The sequence below is a fragment of the Amphibalanus amphitrite genome, unplaced genomic scaffold (assembly GCF_019059575.1).
Source record: "Amphibalanus amphitrite isolate SeventyFive unplaced genomic scaffold, NRLGWU_Aamphi_draft 001264F_arrow, whole genome shotgun sequence".
Classification (NCBI taxonomy): Eukaryota; Metazoa; Arthropoda; class Thecostraca; order Balanomorpha; family Balanidae; genus Amphibalanus; species Amphibalanus amphitrite.
Window position 1 is genome coordinate 181858 of NW_024882757.1, and position 16102 is coordinate 197959.

Genomic DNA, 16102 nt, shown 5'->3' on the forward strand with positions numbered 1-16102 from the left:
CCACCACGCCAGCCTTGTGTGTGCTGTGCTGAGTGGGTGCCATTAGGAGACCCCAGTTAGCCTGGGAAGTCTGGGAGACCCCAGTAGGCGGTGCAGCGGACTCCAGACCGCTTCCTGATTGCGCCCTGGACAGCTTGCAGGGGGTAGATGTCCTCGGTGAACCACAGTCGCTCCCGGGCTTCATCTCAGGAAATGGTGCGAGCTGAATGTGGCAAACTTGAGCCCAGCAGTGCCGGGTCGGTCTCGTATCAGATTGAGTTCGCCTGGGTACTTGGAGCATATGGTCTTGTATATGCTGCAGTTATACATGTATCCAGTGCGCAAAGAAAACGAGCAAAATAAATCGTGTTTGTCCATTCGGTACAGGATTGAGAAATATTCCATCTGGTTAACTTCGCAGATTTCTCTCGGGACATCTTCTTCCACGCTCGTGCAGCAAAGTTGGTTGAAGACCTGAGAGATGGTTCATTAAATAAGGGGGCCGCTCGGTTCAGGGAGTCGGCCGGCTGTCTGCTTTGGTCTTCAGGTACGCGCCCAGCCCGTCACGGCAGCAATGTCACGGCGAGTGACGCCTTCCAGACGTGGCGATCGTTACCAAGTCACGGCGCGTCACAGGCGGCACGCGGCACGCCAACCAGACATGCCACAGACCCATTGGATCTCCAAGACGACGCCAACCCGCCGCGCTGGTCTCATTCCTCGTGAAAACCCGCCGCCACCGAGCCTGTCCGTCGTACGACGCCCCAGCGCGTCCCATGTCCGCCTGCCGGAACGCATGCTGGTGTTTACTGGGTCAGTGTGCACCTGGAGCAAGTCACAGCCGCCGAGAAAGTGGTGCCACCGTGCAGTTAGTGCAGGCACGTGCACGGTCGCCGCCCTGGCCTGCGGTCATCGCGAGCGATGGGATACTGTGCGCAGAGTCCGGTTTCCAACCGGTACTCGTGGGTTTCGCTTGGTGCTCGCCGGGTTTCAATTAAAGGAGTGTCGTTCGGTGTTTTGTTTGCGTTATGGTCAGACCGGAACGCATTTATGTGGCTGAACTCCATCATAATAATTAAACGTCGCGAGCTTTTGTCGCGGCGGCCAACTGCCACGAAATGCCGGCCATTTCAACAACATACGCCCCAAATGTAATCATAGAGGGACAAAGCAATCGCACTCGCGGATCGTTCTGCATTTAAATTGCCGGTTTTCGTTGATGTAGTTCGCAGTTGTTGCGACCGTTTTGCAGCACTGAGCACGTCCGTGGAGCATCGATGGACCCTGCTGGACCGGCGGTGAGAGCGTGCACAGCGGCCGTGACGCTCTCACAAAACCGAACCTTATCTCTCGGACGGGAAGGAATGTGAGCATCAATACATCCAGGCGTGAAAAGCGGCGCGCTCTTCGCCGCACGAGCACCACTGAACTGCAGAGTTGTTGATGGCGATAACGTCATTCATCATTATTGATTTCAAGTCGATGGCGAAGTGCCATCGAAATCGTTCAATGTATACGTATTGCACAGTCAGTGTTGGATGAAGTGGCAACAATGTGTTGTTCGATCAGCTATGCTTCGTCTGTATGCTTCGTCTGTCCGTGCCAGACGAAGCTGGACGATTTCCATCGACATTTCACATTCTGCCCGGTATGATGCATCGATGCAATTTCACGCGAGTTGCTCTAGCACTCTCTTGGGACTTGTGAGAGGAGATTCAGGCCAGATGCAGCCTATGCTCATGCAATGTGTATACATGTAGTTGATTGGATCCGTTGCATGAAGGGTATACTAGGTAATGATATGACCCGTGTCGAGTCAGCCTCAGGGCATCATCAACACCAACAGGCGGGGTCAGGGGATCAGAAGCTATAGTATGGATCAGGATCAGGATCAATGCCCGGCCAGGGTTGGATTGTGGCCAGGCAAGGGTAAGAGCCACAGTCGTAATTAGATCTACAGCCAAGATCAGGGTTAGGTAAAGTCAGGACTTTGGGTTCAGTCATCGCGTCACCTAACGTTTTGTCCACTTGACTTATGACGCGGTCCCGGGACGAGGCTACGGTTTTGCCCACGTCATGTCAGAGAGTTAAACTTTCCAATGTCTTTTAACTCTTCCAAACTGACTACTGATGCGGTTCCGTGCGGCAGCAGTCAGGTCAGGTCGAGGTCAGGTCAGCTCAGATCAGTACTCACCGCTCTGTCCAGCTGACGACTGACGCGATCCCGGGCGGCAGCGGCTGCGGCAGCCTGACGCCGCAACTGAATCAGTAGCAACACCAGCTCCTCGTTGGTGCGGCCCAGCAGGTCACCCGCCTTCAGGTCCGAGATGAAACCCGCCTCGCCGTTCTGCAACAAAGGACGGGTTATGTCACTAAAGGCTCCCGGGTAAATCCAAATGAATACACAAACGAGGACGCCATTCTATGTTACCGGAAATGAAAAAGCGAAATGCTTTTTTACACTGAAAAAGTTTTTTTACACTGAATTTTTTTTTGACAATATATATTCTTATCAAGTGGGTGCATTTCCTTTTTTCTTCCGTCTTTTTTATTGTAACTCCTTCAACACATCTGAGACAAGCCTTTCCTCCCATTTATGTTCTATCTCCCGCTTAGTTATTCTCTCTCTCTCGCGCTCTCTCTCTCTCTCTCTCTCTCTCTCTCTCTCTCTCTCTCTCTCTCTCTCTCTCTCTCTCTCTCTCTCTCTCTCTCTCTCTCTCTCTATCTCTCCTTCTCTCCCTCCATCGCTCCCTCCTCCTTCTCTCCGTCCCTCTTTCCGTCCTTCCCTCCGTCTTCACGTTTTCCAGCGTCCTTTCATTGCAGCTCGTGTCAACGTCGCAAACCGAATCAGCTCTGTAGCGCGGCTGTAGAAATGCTCTCTCTCAGTCGCCATTGAACACGGCGCTATGACGGGAACATTCCTAGTGCCGAGAAAGCTCACCGTTTTCCGGCTTTACAAGCAGCTTATGGAGCCAGTGAGGCGAGCAGCCAGCTCGATACGATCCGCGCAACAGAGCCCGAATAAAACGGCAGCTGCTTCTGGGAGAGGCAAAAGCCAGCTGAAAAGAAACGCCGCTGAGGATATGTAGGAGGGCAAATATAGGATGACGAAACAAGATATAAGGCCGTTTTTATTAACACGATGTTAATTTATGATTGGGGTACACTTCGCAAATATAACACTGACTTTTTAGACCCTTTGGTGCCTCTTTACATATAGTTATCAAGACCTTTTGATTTTATGACGTTTGGGATACAATACACAAAATCATACAATGTCGCAGATTGAGCACGAGTGTCTCATTGCCGATTCTTCTTGCGAATTTTCGGTTAAATTGCGTCGTTTGTGGCGGTTCGGGTCGAATACATTGCTCTCGATTTCCCTGGGAATTCTAGTCGCTGTCACATATGGATTTGTGGCACATTGCCTTCATCATTCTCACTCAATCCCCCTCTCTCTGTCTTCCTCTGCTCTCTTCCTTCTCTCTCCGTCTCTCTCTTCTCCCCTCTCCTCTGCCTCTCTTGTTTCTCTCTTCCTTCTCCTTCCCTACCCTTCTCAGTTCTCTTTCTCTTTACCTTCTTCCTCCCTCCCACCCTCCCTCCCTACCTCCTCTTTTCACCTTCCTCTATCTCCCATTTCCCTTTCTCTCATCACCTCCTCTCTCAGAGATGACCGCTCTTTCTCCGCATGCCGTCGTACCGCCGCGTGCCGCCCCTCTGATGACAAACAATTTCCCACTTCTGAAACAGCCACCAACCCACGCCACCCCGAGGATGCCAACAGGGCTCCATTCACCTTCTGCCAGTCCCAGCTTTCACAAACGCTGAGCACGGGCCATAAACAGAGGACCTGACTGGGCCGCCAGCGTGTCAGCTACAAGTGTCTGAGTTGAGTTCCAGTTGAGCTGAGCTGAGTTTACCGGCGTCTGAGGCTTCCCCCAGACGTCACGCCGACTCCCGCGGGTGCACCTTCTGCTGTATTCTAATCCATACCAGCGCGTCAGAGAATATCCTGCCTCCCTACATATGTAGAGGCGTAGTGTAAGTGTAGCTGTACCGTGCAGACGGAACCCTCCCGGGGACGCGGGGCTGGTGGAGGACGGACGGCCGTGGAGGTCGGGGACTCGGGAGTGGTCGATAGCCGCCGTACCGCCGTATCGCCGTGCTGGCGTGCTGGCGTGCACGTCGCCGGCCCCGCTGCAATATTGACCTGGCTGGCCGACTGACCTCGAGGAGGGGGGGGCGAGGGGGGCTGAGGACCACCCCAGGTCGTTAGGCCAGTTGAGAGGAGCCTGAGACAAAGGTAAGATCCCTGAGGCGCTCGATAGAGAGACCGTGCCTGCAGAGGACGAGAGCCAAAGGCATGGAAAGAGCTTTGAGGAGGGTAAAGGGGTCCTGGAGAAAGGAATTAGCAATGGTATGGAAATGTAGGTCGACTTCAAACCTCACTTGAAGGTCGAAGGAGGGTGCATCTTGGGTTTATTCTGTTCGGTTTATGCTGAAGTAAAGGAGCAGGGACAGTTCTGAATGATTAGTGAATGACCATTACTTAAACCGTTTAATTGAAGTGGCAACTTCCAATTAAATTTTACGTAACTGGTATCTTGGGTCGTCAATTTAAAAATCTAGTGCCCAATCAATAAGCTTTCAAAATGGGGGCTTCGCCACCACATAAATATGACTGATGCTCTCTAGGTGACGGTGAGTAACTTCTGTCACGCACGGATCGCTAGCCGTATAATATGCACTCGTATAGGTCCACCTCATGTGTCATATCCGGTTATTTGTCTTCGGTATCGACGTGCAACCCATGAGGAAGTAATAAGCTTTCAATATAACGACGTGGCAAACACAGACGAATTTGCGCACCACCTTTGACCTGTCTACCAGACTATTGGTTTGAAACAATGTCCGACTATTGACCGGAACCTGCGAGCCATCGAACTTCATTCTGCAGCGGGTGAACATAACTAATCGCAATCCAGTCGTGTAATGCGTTACAAACGTGAATTAGTAACAGCAGGTACGTAATTTAGAAATACGCCCTGGCTGCATAGTGCATAACTCACCGGAGACTTGCAGAATGAGTTACAACTAGACAGCCGTCGTAGTGAAGTGTGACCCATTTCCAGCTCGGCGACACCACAGTAGTAACGGCTGGTGTTGTGGGACATACGCCCTGGCGATGGCAGCAGCGGTGCGCTTCGAACCAGACCAGGGGAGTTTTATTGATAAGGTATATGTTTTGTGCATGCTCATTGCTCAGTATTCGGTCTGCAACAAACGTATTGGATGTGGACTACTGTCAGGTTATTTCAGCTCGGATGGGGAAGCATCCAAACAATTGCAGTAATTGGTGCGCAGTGAGCACAATAGGTTATGAATTGTGATTTTTTTTAAAAATATGATGGCTGATCAGACACATGTAAGACAGTGAGGCGATCATTCATTTGAATGTCATCAATCTTGGCGAAGCAAACCTTGAATGACTTGATGCCTGATTTGCTCCGTACCAAGGTGTACCAGAAACCAAAAACCGAAACTATATTTACATAGACAAGCTGGATTTTCGACGTCTTCATCAACTAACCAGGCACTTGTTAGAAGAAACAGGTATCTGATAAATAATGTATTAGTAAAACTCTACAAGCAATAGTAAAGGTGTCAGTATAAGTTAAGAAATTTCAAATTTTAGTTAAACCAGCATTGCAACAGTTTAGTGTCCCTGATCTGACCGTGAAACTGGTTGCATTGTGAAGAATGTCTCGCGCACGGACAGTCCAAAATGTACCGTTATACCGGTAAACAAAGGAGAAGATTGCAATCAAGACATTTCTCCGGATATTCTCTCCAACCTTTGAATTGTCTTCTTGAATGTAAACAATGCAAAAACATCCTCAGAAGTTCCTTGTTTTGATTCATTCGGAGCGTGAAGGATAGCTTGAAGATTGCCTACTGACCGCAAAGAATTCAATTAATCAAGAGTCATCTCTCAAAAGCAAACTGAACAATGGACACTAATGAGTCAACAAAAGAAGCCAAGTGGTCGGCTGAATAGACGTGCAGTCTTCACATAATTATGCAACGGTAAATGCCTATCAAATACAAACAATTCATTTATTAGCAAATACTTTGTTTCAACTAAGCTGCAGTTACACAGAGCTATAGCCAGGTCAATGCATTCATGCATTAAACAGCATGCCATAAAGAACGGTCGAATGGGTACCAAACAGGTGCTTCGCCTTTATCATCGAACATATGTTCACCAACGCATGGGGCACTCATGCTCCGTATATGAATACTTATTCAAGTTCCACCAGACACAGACTTCACTGCGCTCATTGTGAATCAAACGAACTATCATAAACCTACTCTGCATTAGAGCCAATGTGCTCCTCTTTCCACACATGTTGGCTTCCGTCAACGCGACGCGCGCCTAATACTAATGCACCCGATGCACGCAAACCAAACAAAAGCTATTGCCTGTGTACTCAATGCGCCGAAACTCTCTCATTCAGCCCCGACTAACGCTTATTGAGCTCACGCGAACAGCACACAGGCGACATTCTCTCGCTGCGTGTGTTGAGACTGTGGTTGTAGATTGCGCTGTATGTTTGCAGTGTATGGACTGGCGTGCGGAGAGGAAATTACCGACAGCGCTACCCCATTGTCAACTGAGCAGGCAAGCCTTGATGCCTGACTCAGCTCACACCCCCGCCGCGGCGCCTCCGCCCGCCCACATATACCACAATGGAATGTGCCGGGGCCGGGGCAAGCGACAGCCGCCACCTTTCCGGCTGCCGATGGTGTGAAACACACTGCTCCTGGCTGTCGGATCTAATACAGCTCCGGGGGAGGGACGGGGGCGGCGGTAGAGGCAGCTGGACCGGGGCGGCGGCGACGCAGTGACCCCTCACGTCGGCCGCTCTCCGGCGATCCGCAGCTGTCGCCACCGACAGCCGGCGACCGGTCTGATTTATCAGCTGGCGCCGAGGCAATCATGGCGCGCGCCATATCGGAAACCGACCGGCGCGCCACTCCGGAAACACCGCCGGCCCGGCGCGGACGGGGTGGATGAGCTCTGCCGCCGCCCCCGCCGCCGCCCCCGCCGCCGCCCCCGCCGCCGCCCCCGCTGCCGCCCCCGCCCCCGCCATCGACGTCGCCATTGCTCCCACTGAGCGCAGGCAGACTCAGCCGGCCGCCCCGCCGCAGCCGGGCTTCTATTTTGCGTCGGAGTGACGTGTGAGCTCAGCGATTCCATGAGGCAGCTACCGGCTATGGCCTAGATCGACATTTAAGTCTGGAGCGACGACCTACTACGGTCGCCCCCGCCGCCCCCGCCGCCCCCGCCCCCGCCGCCGCCCACAGGTCAGAACTTCCGCCCAACTGTCTAAGACACTTGGAGGGCATCCCTGGACGACACTTCTACGACATTTCATTAGAGCGCGAGCATGCGGCAGAATAATTTCCAGACAGGGCGCCGCCGAGCCACCTTCAAAGAAGAGCTGGCCACAATGGGAACTGGGCCGCGTTGAGGACCGACGAGCGGCTCAAGAGGCGTCATTTTGAGTCGCGAAAACCGGTCCCTTTCCACTCTCAAGTAAATATTCAAACTAGTTCCGTCTCTTCCTCTGCCGCAGGACTCCTTTCCGGATCTGTTCTTTGGATTCCCATGCCGGATCTGGCTCCGCTCCTGCGTCTCCTACGACAAACCTATAGCCTTGCGACAAACCTTCCGTCCTCGGGAGAGAGACAGGTCTGTCGTCGGTGACCAGAGGAGCGGTCTGGTATTGTGTGATGGACCGTCTCAGTTCGATCACACGGACGACTGCCAGGCGGAGCCGACGGCTCACCCGAGTCAGCCACGGCAGTGCTGGCGAGACAGTGTCAGAAGGGACACGAGTCGCTTATATTTCGTCGTGTGATATCGAGAAATATCATGACTGAGGTTAGGCAGCTCTGGAGCATTTAACCCGCGCACCGACGGGGGGGGGGCGGATATCCGCCCCCCCTGAGGTTTTTCGCGAATAGCGGGAAAACCGCGGCGCGTAGCGCCGCGAAATTTGGTATGCCTATTCCTCATCAATTTTACACATGGTGTGCAAGTTTGAACCTCCTACCTTTCAAGGTCAGGTCACCAGGTCACTTTGAATGACCCAACCTCAAGTCACTTTTTTGCAACTTTGTCACCGTGCCAGAGCTACAGTAGATGTCGGAGGCCTTTGAAAGTCGCAGGATGTTATTAGGTCATTAGTAGCTGCAATTTGTATATCTCGGAATTTTGATATCGGTGACCTAAGGTCAGGTCAATTTCGCGACCTCCCCATTATAAGTCAATGGGGGAAAAATCAACTCCCTGTTTTTACCACTAAAACGGGTCGGAATGGCCCCATATACCATACATGACTTCATATACGATCAACCTTCACTACCTTGAGGTCTGTTTTACTGTTGGGCAGCTGTGAGGTCATGTGACGTCATCAAAGGTCACCAAAGGTTTTTGGCCAATAACTCCGTACAGGAACAAGATACAGACACGTGGATGGTCTCATTGTGTTCAGCTCGTCAAGACGCATCGAATGATATATATGATGACCTCGAGGTCACGTGACCTGAGGTCAACCTTTGACCTTGACCTTTCGAGGTCAACATATATATATATATATATATATATATATATATATATATATATATATATATATATATATATATATATATATATATATATATATATATCATTCGATGCGGATTGACGAGAGGATCACGATGCTGCCCTTAGTTTGTTCCTATCTTGACTAATTCGAAAGTTATTCGAGAAAAACTCTCTCCATATCCAGCGCCGCCATTTTGACTTTTTCGACCCCTGTGACGTCATCTTTGACCTGACCTGAAAATGACCTTAGTAAAAATTGTAGATCTTGACCGTGCGTATCCGATGCCGTTTACCGCTTGTCGGTATCTTGCTTCGTTCTCGAGATCTCAGGGGGGGGGGCGGTCATCCGCCCCCCCCCCGTCGGTACGAAGTTGGCGCAGACCCCCGTCGGTGCGCGGGTTAAGGTTAGAAGCTGGGACAATTTTTTTGAAACGGTGAGACAAAAATTACGTAGCGGAGATCTGGAGCAGATGTGTTCCGAAACGGCTGGGATCTTCGGACCACTCTGACCACTAGTTTAGGCCATCTGAGGTCGGGACCAAATGATCTCTGGAACCGACTCTGCCCCAGGACAGTTGAATTACGACGCAGCTGACGTGCGAGACAGCCGAGTTCCAAGACAGCTGAACTGGACGGCAGGACAGCTGAAGTGCGATTCAGATGGGTTCCGAGACAGCTAAGGTCCGGCAGGCCGGTCCGTCACGCCAGCAGGAGACGGCGTAATGGTGTCCGTTCCGGCCCGCAGCACTCGCCGCGCTGATGGCGACTGACCGGGAGGTCCGTCCACTCGAGATCCAGCCACGGTCCAGAGATTACCTTCAGTCCGTCTAATGCAAAGGTCTGGGCGGTGGTCCGTGCGACGGGTCGTCTTACGGTCCATCCAGCGGGTCGTCAATCTGACCGACCGAAAGCCGACAGAATTAAACCTATCGACCGACTCGCCAATCGTTCAGCCGACCATACGTCGGCACGTCCACTCCAGCGTCCACTCGGGCGTCCGTTCGTACGTCAACAGACTCTTTGACTCCATGTCAATCCTTCCGTCTGTCCATCTGCCCGTCTGCCCGACTGTCTGTCTGCCCGACTGTCTGTCTGCCCGTCCGTCCGTCCGTCCGTCCGTCCGTCCGTCCGTCAGCTCAGGTCCAGCATACATCGCGTGACAGGATGAGTTTGACTGTAGTTTGAGAGTGCTGTACCGCCTGTGAGAGCTGGTCGTTGGAAGTGAGCTGGCGGAGTTTACAGCTCGAGTAAAGCCGCCACATCTGACACTGATACGCTGTGAAAGTATGCAGTTCAATGGTTGAGAACCCGGAGATGAAAGAGATGAAAGCCTGAGAATCTGAAAGTTTGAGATCACGAGATGTCCGGGCCAGAGTCTCGAGTTTGAACCTGATTACGATAACGTCTCAGAAGTGAAAACAAAGTCAGTTAATGCAAATATCTTCTAAGTTTAGGCAACAAACGTCATGATACAAGCAGCCTCCGAGATTGCAGTGTCGACCCTCATCCCGTTGAACCCCATCTCAGGAGTTGTTCTCCCGACAATGCAGGCCATTTCCCTGGCTCGCTGGTTTATTGGGCCGCCACCCAGCCGCCGCGCTGGTGCCGAGGATGTATGCACGTCGCGCCCCGCCGCTGGCCGCTGCGATACTGCCTCCGGCCGCTCCGGCCGGTGAAATATTCGGATACCATGTGTCGCCATGAATGTTTTATAGTTTGATGCATGTGTGCCATGAAATTCAGCCGTATCGCGGCCATTTCGTCTGGGAGTTAAATCTTTCCGCTGTCCATACATCGCGGTAATGAGCTGAAACAGCGCCAGGAATAAAGCTGAAAATATGAATGGATGTTGGGTAACTCAGAAAACATGGGACAATGGGCATTGTTTTGATCGGAGATGTCGAGAGAGAACTTCTGGCCTTTCACCTCCTCTTGCATTGTTGGCATTTCATTTTGTTTCAAACTGATTTCAGTGATGACATCCAAGCTTATTTCATTTTTCATTTATGATTGTTGTCAAATTTTCTATACATTTCCTGTCACATGTGACTAGCCAAAGCTTTAAGCACGAGTACATCAATTGATTCTCCAAAAAGTATCGAACTGTCTGGTCACGTCACGTCAAACTAGGTTCACCAGAACACATCACCTCGTCCTGGCTGCGTCAGCTCTCTGTCTTCTCAGACAAGCCTTAGATCTCTTCTCGGCCCGATAAATAACCCGCGTGTCACGCTCTGGACAGTGACGAGACTCAGTCCCAACATCCCTGCAAAACGATCCCCCAGTTTATACGAGACGCCTCCATCTTCGTCGGAGAGCTGGGGAAACACCGTGCCTCGGCTTGGCGAGAGATGAGACAACGGTGCATCAGTCAGCTCTATAATGGCTCAATTATAAGACGGAGGTTGGGCGCAATATTGGTTTCATACTAAAATGGCTAGAAAGCCGCAAATCTTTATCTATATTTTCAAAATTAAATGTTGAAATTCAGCCAGCACAGTTTAAGCGTCCACACAGCGGATATAAATTAAGTCAGGCGGGTTCACTAACCAATGCTGGTTATATCATAAAGATCGGCTAGTCACCTCTCGGTGAGGACGAACATATCTCAGCATCATTATCCCGTTTCGGCAGAAGGGTTATCTCAGAAGGTCAGAAGTTCCTTCGCAATAGGCCAGAAAACCTTCTTCCAGGTTACCTAGACCAGCCGCCAGGTCCTCAGGCGACTCAGACTAGCTCCGATCCCCCAGGCCATTCAGGCCAGGCCACAGCCCACTGACCACACGGCCATTCCGGGAGACCAAACAAGACCGTGGCCAGACCAAACAGCCGTTCTCTCTCCGAGTCAACTCTGGAAATCGACGGAAACGCAATATGCAAATCGAGCGCGGCGAGCGGCGACAGTCGCAGCGGCAGGGCAAATGTTTGCCGGCACACTTCAGAGCGACGACGGAGCGGAGTGGGGGCGGCAGCGAGGCTCGACGGAGGCTGGAAATATAGTCAGGAGAGAGAGGACGGTCGGCAGGAGAGGTGGAAGGCCGGTGCGCTGTGGATGATGACAGGGTTGAGCTCTCGTGCAGGTGGATATGGGGTTTAGTTTAATTATAGTGTCGCTGCCGACTCGGATACCGCGTTCTCGCTTGAACTGTGCAAACAAAGGAGTAATCCCATCTTGCGGTGTTTGGCATTCTTCATAACAACGCGCATGAAACAAATGGAAACACGCATTATAGTAGGTATTCGACACTTGTATGTTTATTACGTGTTGTGCTATTAATTTAGTACATCCTGTCAGCAACCTAAGTTAATGTTCGCTGTCTTTTATTGAGAATAGATAAACACAAGCTGGACTACAAGAGAAGCTCCGATCTCCGATGATTAAGTGCCGAAAAATAACGTTCATCAACATGCAAGTCCAACCATGCCGTGCCCTAATATGTGTGGTTATGTATCATAACGTCTAGCCGCGTTTATGAAAACCTCGTATTAATGCAACGACTCGGAAGCAGATTGCATGCTCTTATTATTCAGCAAACATTCTTAGAGAAGAATCCACAGGTTAGGTCATTCGTCTCTGCATCGGCTTACTGCTAAGGCAAGATGCGGTGGAAGTATGATTTGCCATCTCACATTGCTTTAGTTTAATTCTGAGAGAATTAGGTACCTACAGCAAGTACCAACTCCTTCATATGTTGTCCAATAAAAGTTATAGAGGGGCTAGTCAATAGTCATGATAGACTTAAACGCCTTTTCGACGTTGCTTTGGGGCTGTTCTGGCCTTATGTCAACTTCGACACCGATGTAACCGAAAATCGGGCCGTTTTGACCTTACACCCTCCTATGCGGCCCAAATATCGAGCTGTTTTGTCCTCACGCCCTCCCGTTTGACCCAACATCGGGCCGTTCGGACCTCACGCCCTTCCGCTTGACCCAACATGGGGGCATTTTTAACCTGACACCATTCCGTTTTCCCTCACACCATCTGCGCCGCAGAGCCAATGCCGAACCGTTTACCGACAGCTAACCCACCTCGGCGGCCACGCCCGGGTCGTCGGACAGGACGGGCACCATCATTATCGGTTAGCGGCGGCGCAGCGCGGTGTGGCACCATTGTCGTCGGGCCGGCGCCGTCACCAGCCCTCCCGAGACCTGATGGATGGTCCGGTCACAGTGGACAGCGCCGCAGGCTACCGCGAGTGACCTGCGCCGCTGCCGGCAGCCACAAAGGTTCCAGAGAGCGACCGCTGTTATTCAAGCGCCGTCGGTAGAGATGTAGAAAAATGCACGCACGCGTGTGCTCGCGCACGCACAAAACACACGCACATAGAGAAACACGTCCGTGCAGTGGACAGAGGAAGTCGAAACGGGGTGGGAGTGGGGATGTGGCAGGGAAGCCCCACGGGACACGGAAGCCTTTGGGCGACTCCCACGCAAGGCAGGTGGAGCGTGTGGAGGGGTGGCGACGGCACGCGTCCGAGTTTAGGGGCGGGGTGACCCCCCCCCCCCGAAATCAATGGAGAGGGGCGACTGACGGAGACAGAGCTGGTGGAAGCGTCTGGAACCTCGTGGAAAATTAGAGGAGGTTTTGCGTGACAGAAGATGGATGGTACAATTAATCAATAGGCAGCTTCGAAATGTTGAACGCCAATGACCATTTTGGATATCCTGCAAAATAAGCAAGACTTCACCCAAACGTGCGAAAAGATTCTGAGGAACAGTATGGGCGAAACAAATTGTCACACGCTGGTTTCGCTCAGCATCATACTGTCCGAAGCATATCAATTGTCCACTGTTCGGCTCGCGCTCCTGGCGGCTGTAGAAAGATTGTGTGCGCAGCACTCTCTAACTACCCCACAAAAGTTGAACCACTCTAGCCGATAACCTTTTCCTCAATCTGGGACGCAGGGTCGACTTCCCAGAGAGGAAAATCAATGGCCGCCGGATTTTACGGCGATTTCTCAGAGTATCTGCGCCCGCGCCAGCAGCGTGCGTCGACTAAAAAATCAAGGTGCCACCGGCTATTACCCTGAATTGGCTTGGCGGCGATCTGGGTCTCGGTCGACACTCGACTCAGCTTGGCTGGCGTTAGCTCGACCTGGCTCGGCTTGATATGGTGCTCAGGTGTCGGCTTATGTATGTATGTATCATACTTTCGAGAGCCTGGACCGCTTAGCAGCTGCTGAGCTAAGCTATCCCTCTGAGAGGAATGGGGATAAGCACTAAGCATCCAGAACAGCCCGTCCGTTGTGACAGGCAATCTCGGGGCAGACCGCAGCCCGGGCTAGACCGCAGCTCATTCTGACCACACTGTGGCCGAGCTGCAGTGCCGTCTGACCACCGCACATCAGTCAGCCTCTGAGCGCGCGCCGCGGAGAAGCACCACCGGCAGACACGGAATGGTTCGGGCCAGTGACCGCCGCCACAAACTGTGTTCTGGTCACAGCGGTCTGTCAGGTGAGAGTGTGGCAATGCTAGCGTATGCGGTAGCTTGCTTTGATTCGCTGTCACGATTAGTTCGTAAAATCAACCGAATGAACCGAATCCGCCCATTGTGTGGTGATTTCGTGCTGTTGTAAAACCATGGACACTCCTTCATTTCCCGAGCAGTTGGCAGAGTCATATAACCACAAACCGGGTCGGCCTGTGTCATTCCGTCTCCAATTAGAGGCTTCTCATCAGGTTCAGGGTGGCGGCACCATAGATCGGAACCATCAGCGGCAGCCACCAGGCCATCGGCGCCGCTCGTCCCAGAGCGGGACGAGGCGGCCGAGTGACGCGCGGCCATCATCCCGGCGGTGACGGCAGCGACCATCGGCGGCGGACGGCCGTCATCAGCCGGCCCCGACGACCGCCATCAGCCGGCCTCAATCGGGCCGCATCTCAGCCGAATGTCGAGTCAAATCGGCCTCATCTCCGGCGGTCCCGCCCTCCGCCGGCTGTCGGGCTGTGGCAGCTCGGGCTGCGGCAGGCCGGGGAGGCCGCGCAGTCTCAAGAGACCGGCGCAGGTGGTCGGTTTAGCTGCCCGGTCAGCTCGGCTGAGCCTCACCTGGTAGAGTATAACGCTCGGCTGCAGCCTCCGCGGGAAAAAGCCTCCGACACGCAGCTAACACGACGTCCCCAGGCGCGGCGACCGCAGGATGGAGCTGACCAGCTAAAAAGCCTTCGTTTCTGGAAGGTGACCGCATAGCTCGGCTACCGGCACAAACTTTTTTACCGTTGCTGAAGTTTGGCGGCGGGTGGGCAGCAGGAAGGTATGCAGGAAACACAGCACGTACCGCGGCCTTCCACGCGGCCGTGCAAGTTCGGACATTAGCTGCGGGAAGTCTGCCAAATGAACCGGCCGCTACGCGCAGGTTCGGGGCCGTTGAGGCCGTTTGAGACCACTGAGCGCGAGGCTGCATAAAATATGAACGAACTTCTCTAGCGCGCTGGTCAATCGATACGGGACAATCTGCCGTCCCGGCACACTGGCGGGGAGGAAGGGGAGGGTTTGGGGAGTCGGGGAATCGGACGGCGGCATCGGCGGCTCGATGGATATTGGCTGAGCCGCCGTCGAGGATCCATGGCACATTATTCACGGCACGAGATGCCGTCTGGGGCCGCCTCGGGCGCCTGCGGAGAGGGGCCGCGAGCGTCTGGGAGAATTGGAAGCTACTGGGAGCGCCGGGAGAGATACTGGGAGCACGGGGAGATTTTGGGAGCACTGGGAGAGATACTGGGAGCGCTGGGAGAGATACTGGGAGCGCCGGGAGAGATACTGGGAGCGCCGGGAGAGATACTGGGAGCACGGGGAGATTTTGGGAGCGCTGGGAGAGATACTGGGAGCGCCGGGAGAGATACTGGGAGCGCCGGGAGAGATACTGGGAGCGCCGGGAGAGATACTACTGGGAGCACGGGGAGATTTTGGGAGCAGCAAGGAGATGCTGGGAGCTGTGGCAGCTACTCGCATTTCAATAAATTGGGAGAGGTGGGGGAGGCATTGAAGTGCGGGAGATGTTGGGAGTTGTGAACAGCACTGAGAGTGCAAAGAGGATACTAAGAAATGGAAGAGCATTGAGGGCGACGGAGTGTTTGGTCCAGTTTAGGCAAACGTCAGGCATTTAATGTTGCAATGGAGCAGCTCGAAATCTTGAAACTCCCTAGGCGAGCCTGGGGGTTTTTAAATGATTGTTATACCCAAAATATTTCACCGACTTTCGCACTCAAAACATGCATTTTCCTAATATGAGCGGAACTCGTTTTCCCACCGTCTGTTGGATGTCATCGCGTAGGTTGGGCAACCGCTCGCTTCACTGTCCAGAAGAGACACTGCCTGCAATTTGGGGTGAGCTCGCCGGTAAATCATTTAGTGTAAACAAGGCCAGGACCCACCTGAATCATCATCACAGCCGAGCTACTGTTGCTGCCGCCGCTGTATAATCCTTAACAAACAACACAATCTAACTTTGATGTAGTCCATTTGCATTAATC

The 16102-nt window shown here is 52.7% G+C and overlaps 1 protein-coding gene across 1 annotated transcript in view; it reads right to left on the reverse strand.

The window, feature by feature from the left end:
* LOC122371627 overlaps positions 1 to 12706 on the reverse strand; it is a 29257-nt gene extending 16551 nt beyond the window's left edge. The window contains exons 1-2 of the mRNA XM_043348063.1: positions 12662 to 12706; positions 2174 to 2326 (exon numbers count right to left, since the gene is read on the reverse strand). Of these exons, the coding sequence (XP_043203998.1) occupies positions 2174 to 2326; positions 12662 to 12706 (198 nt within the window). The remainder of the gene's footprint in view (positions 1 to 2173; positions 2327 to 12661) is intronic.
* Positions 12707 to 16102: the final 3396 nt, after the last annotated feature.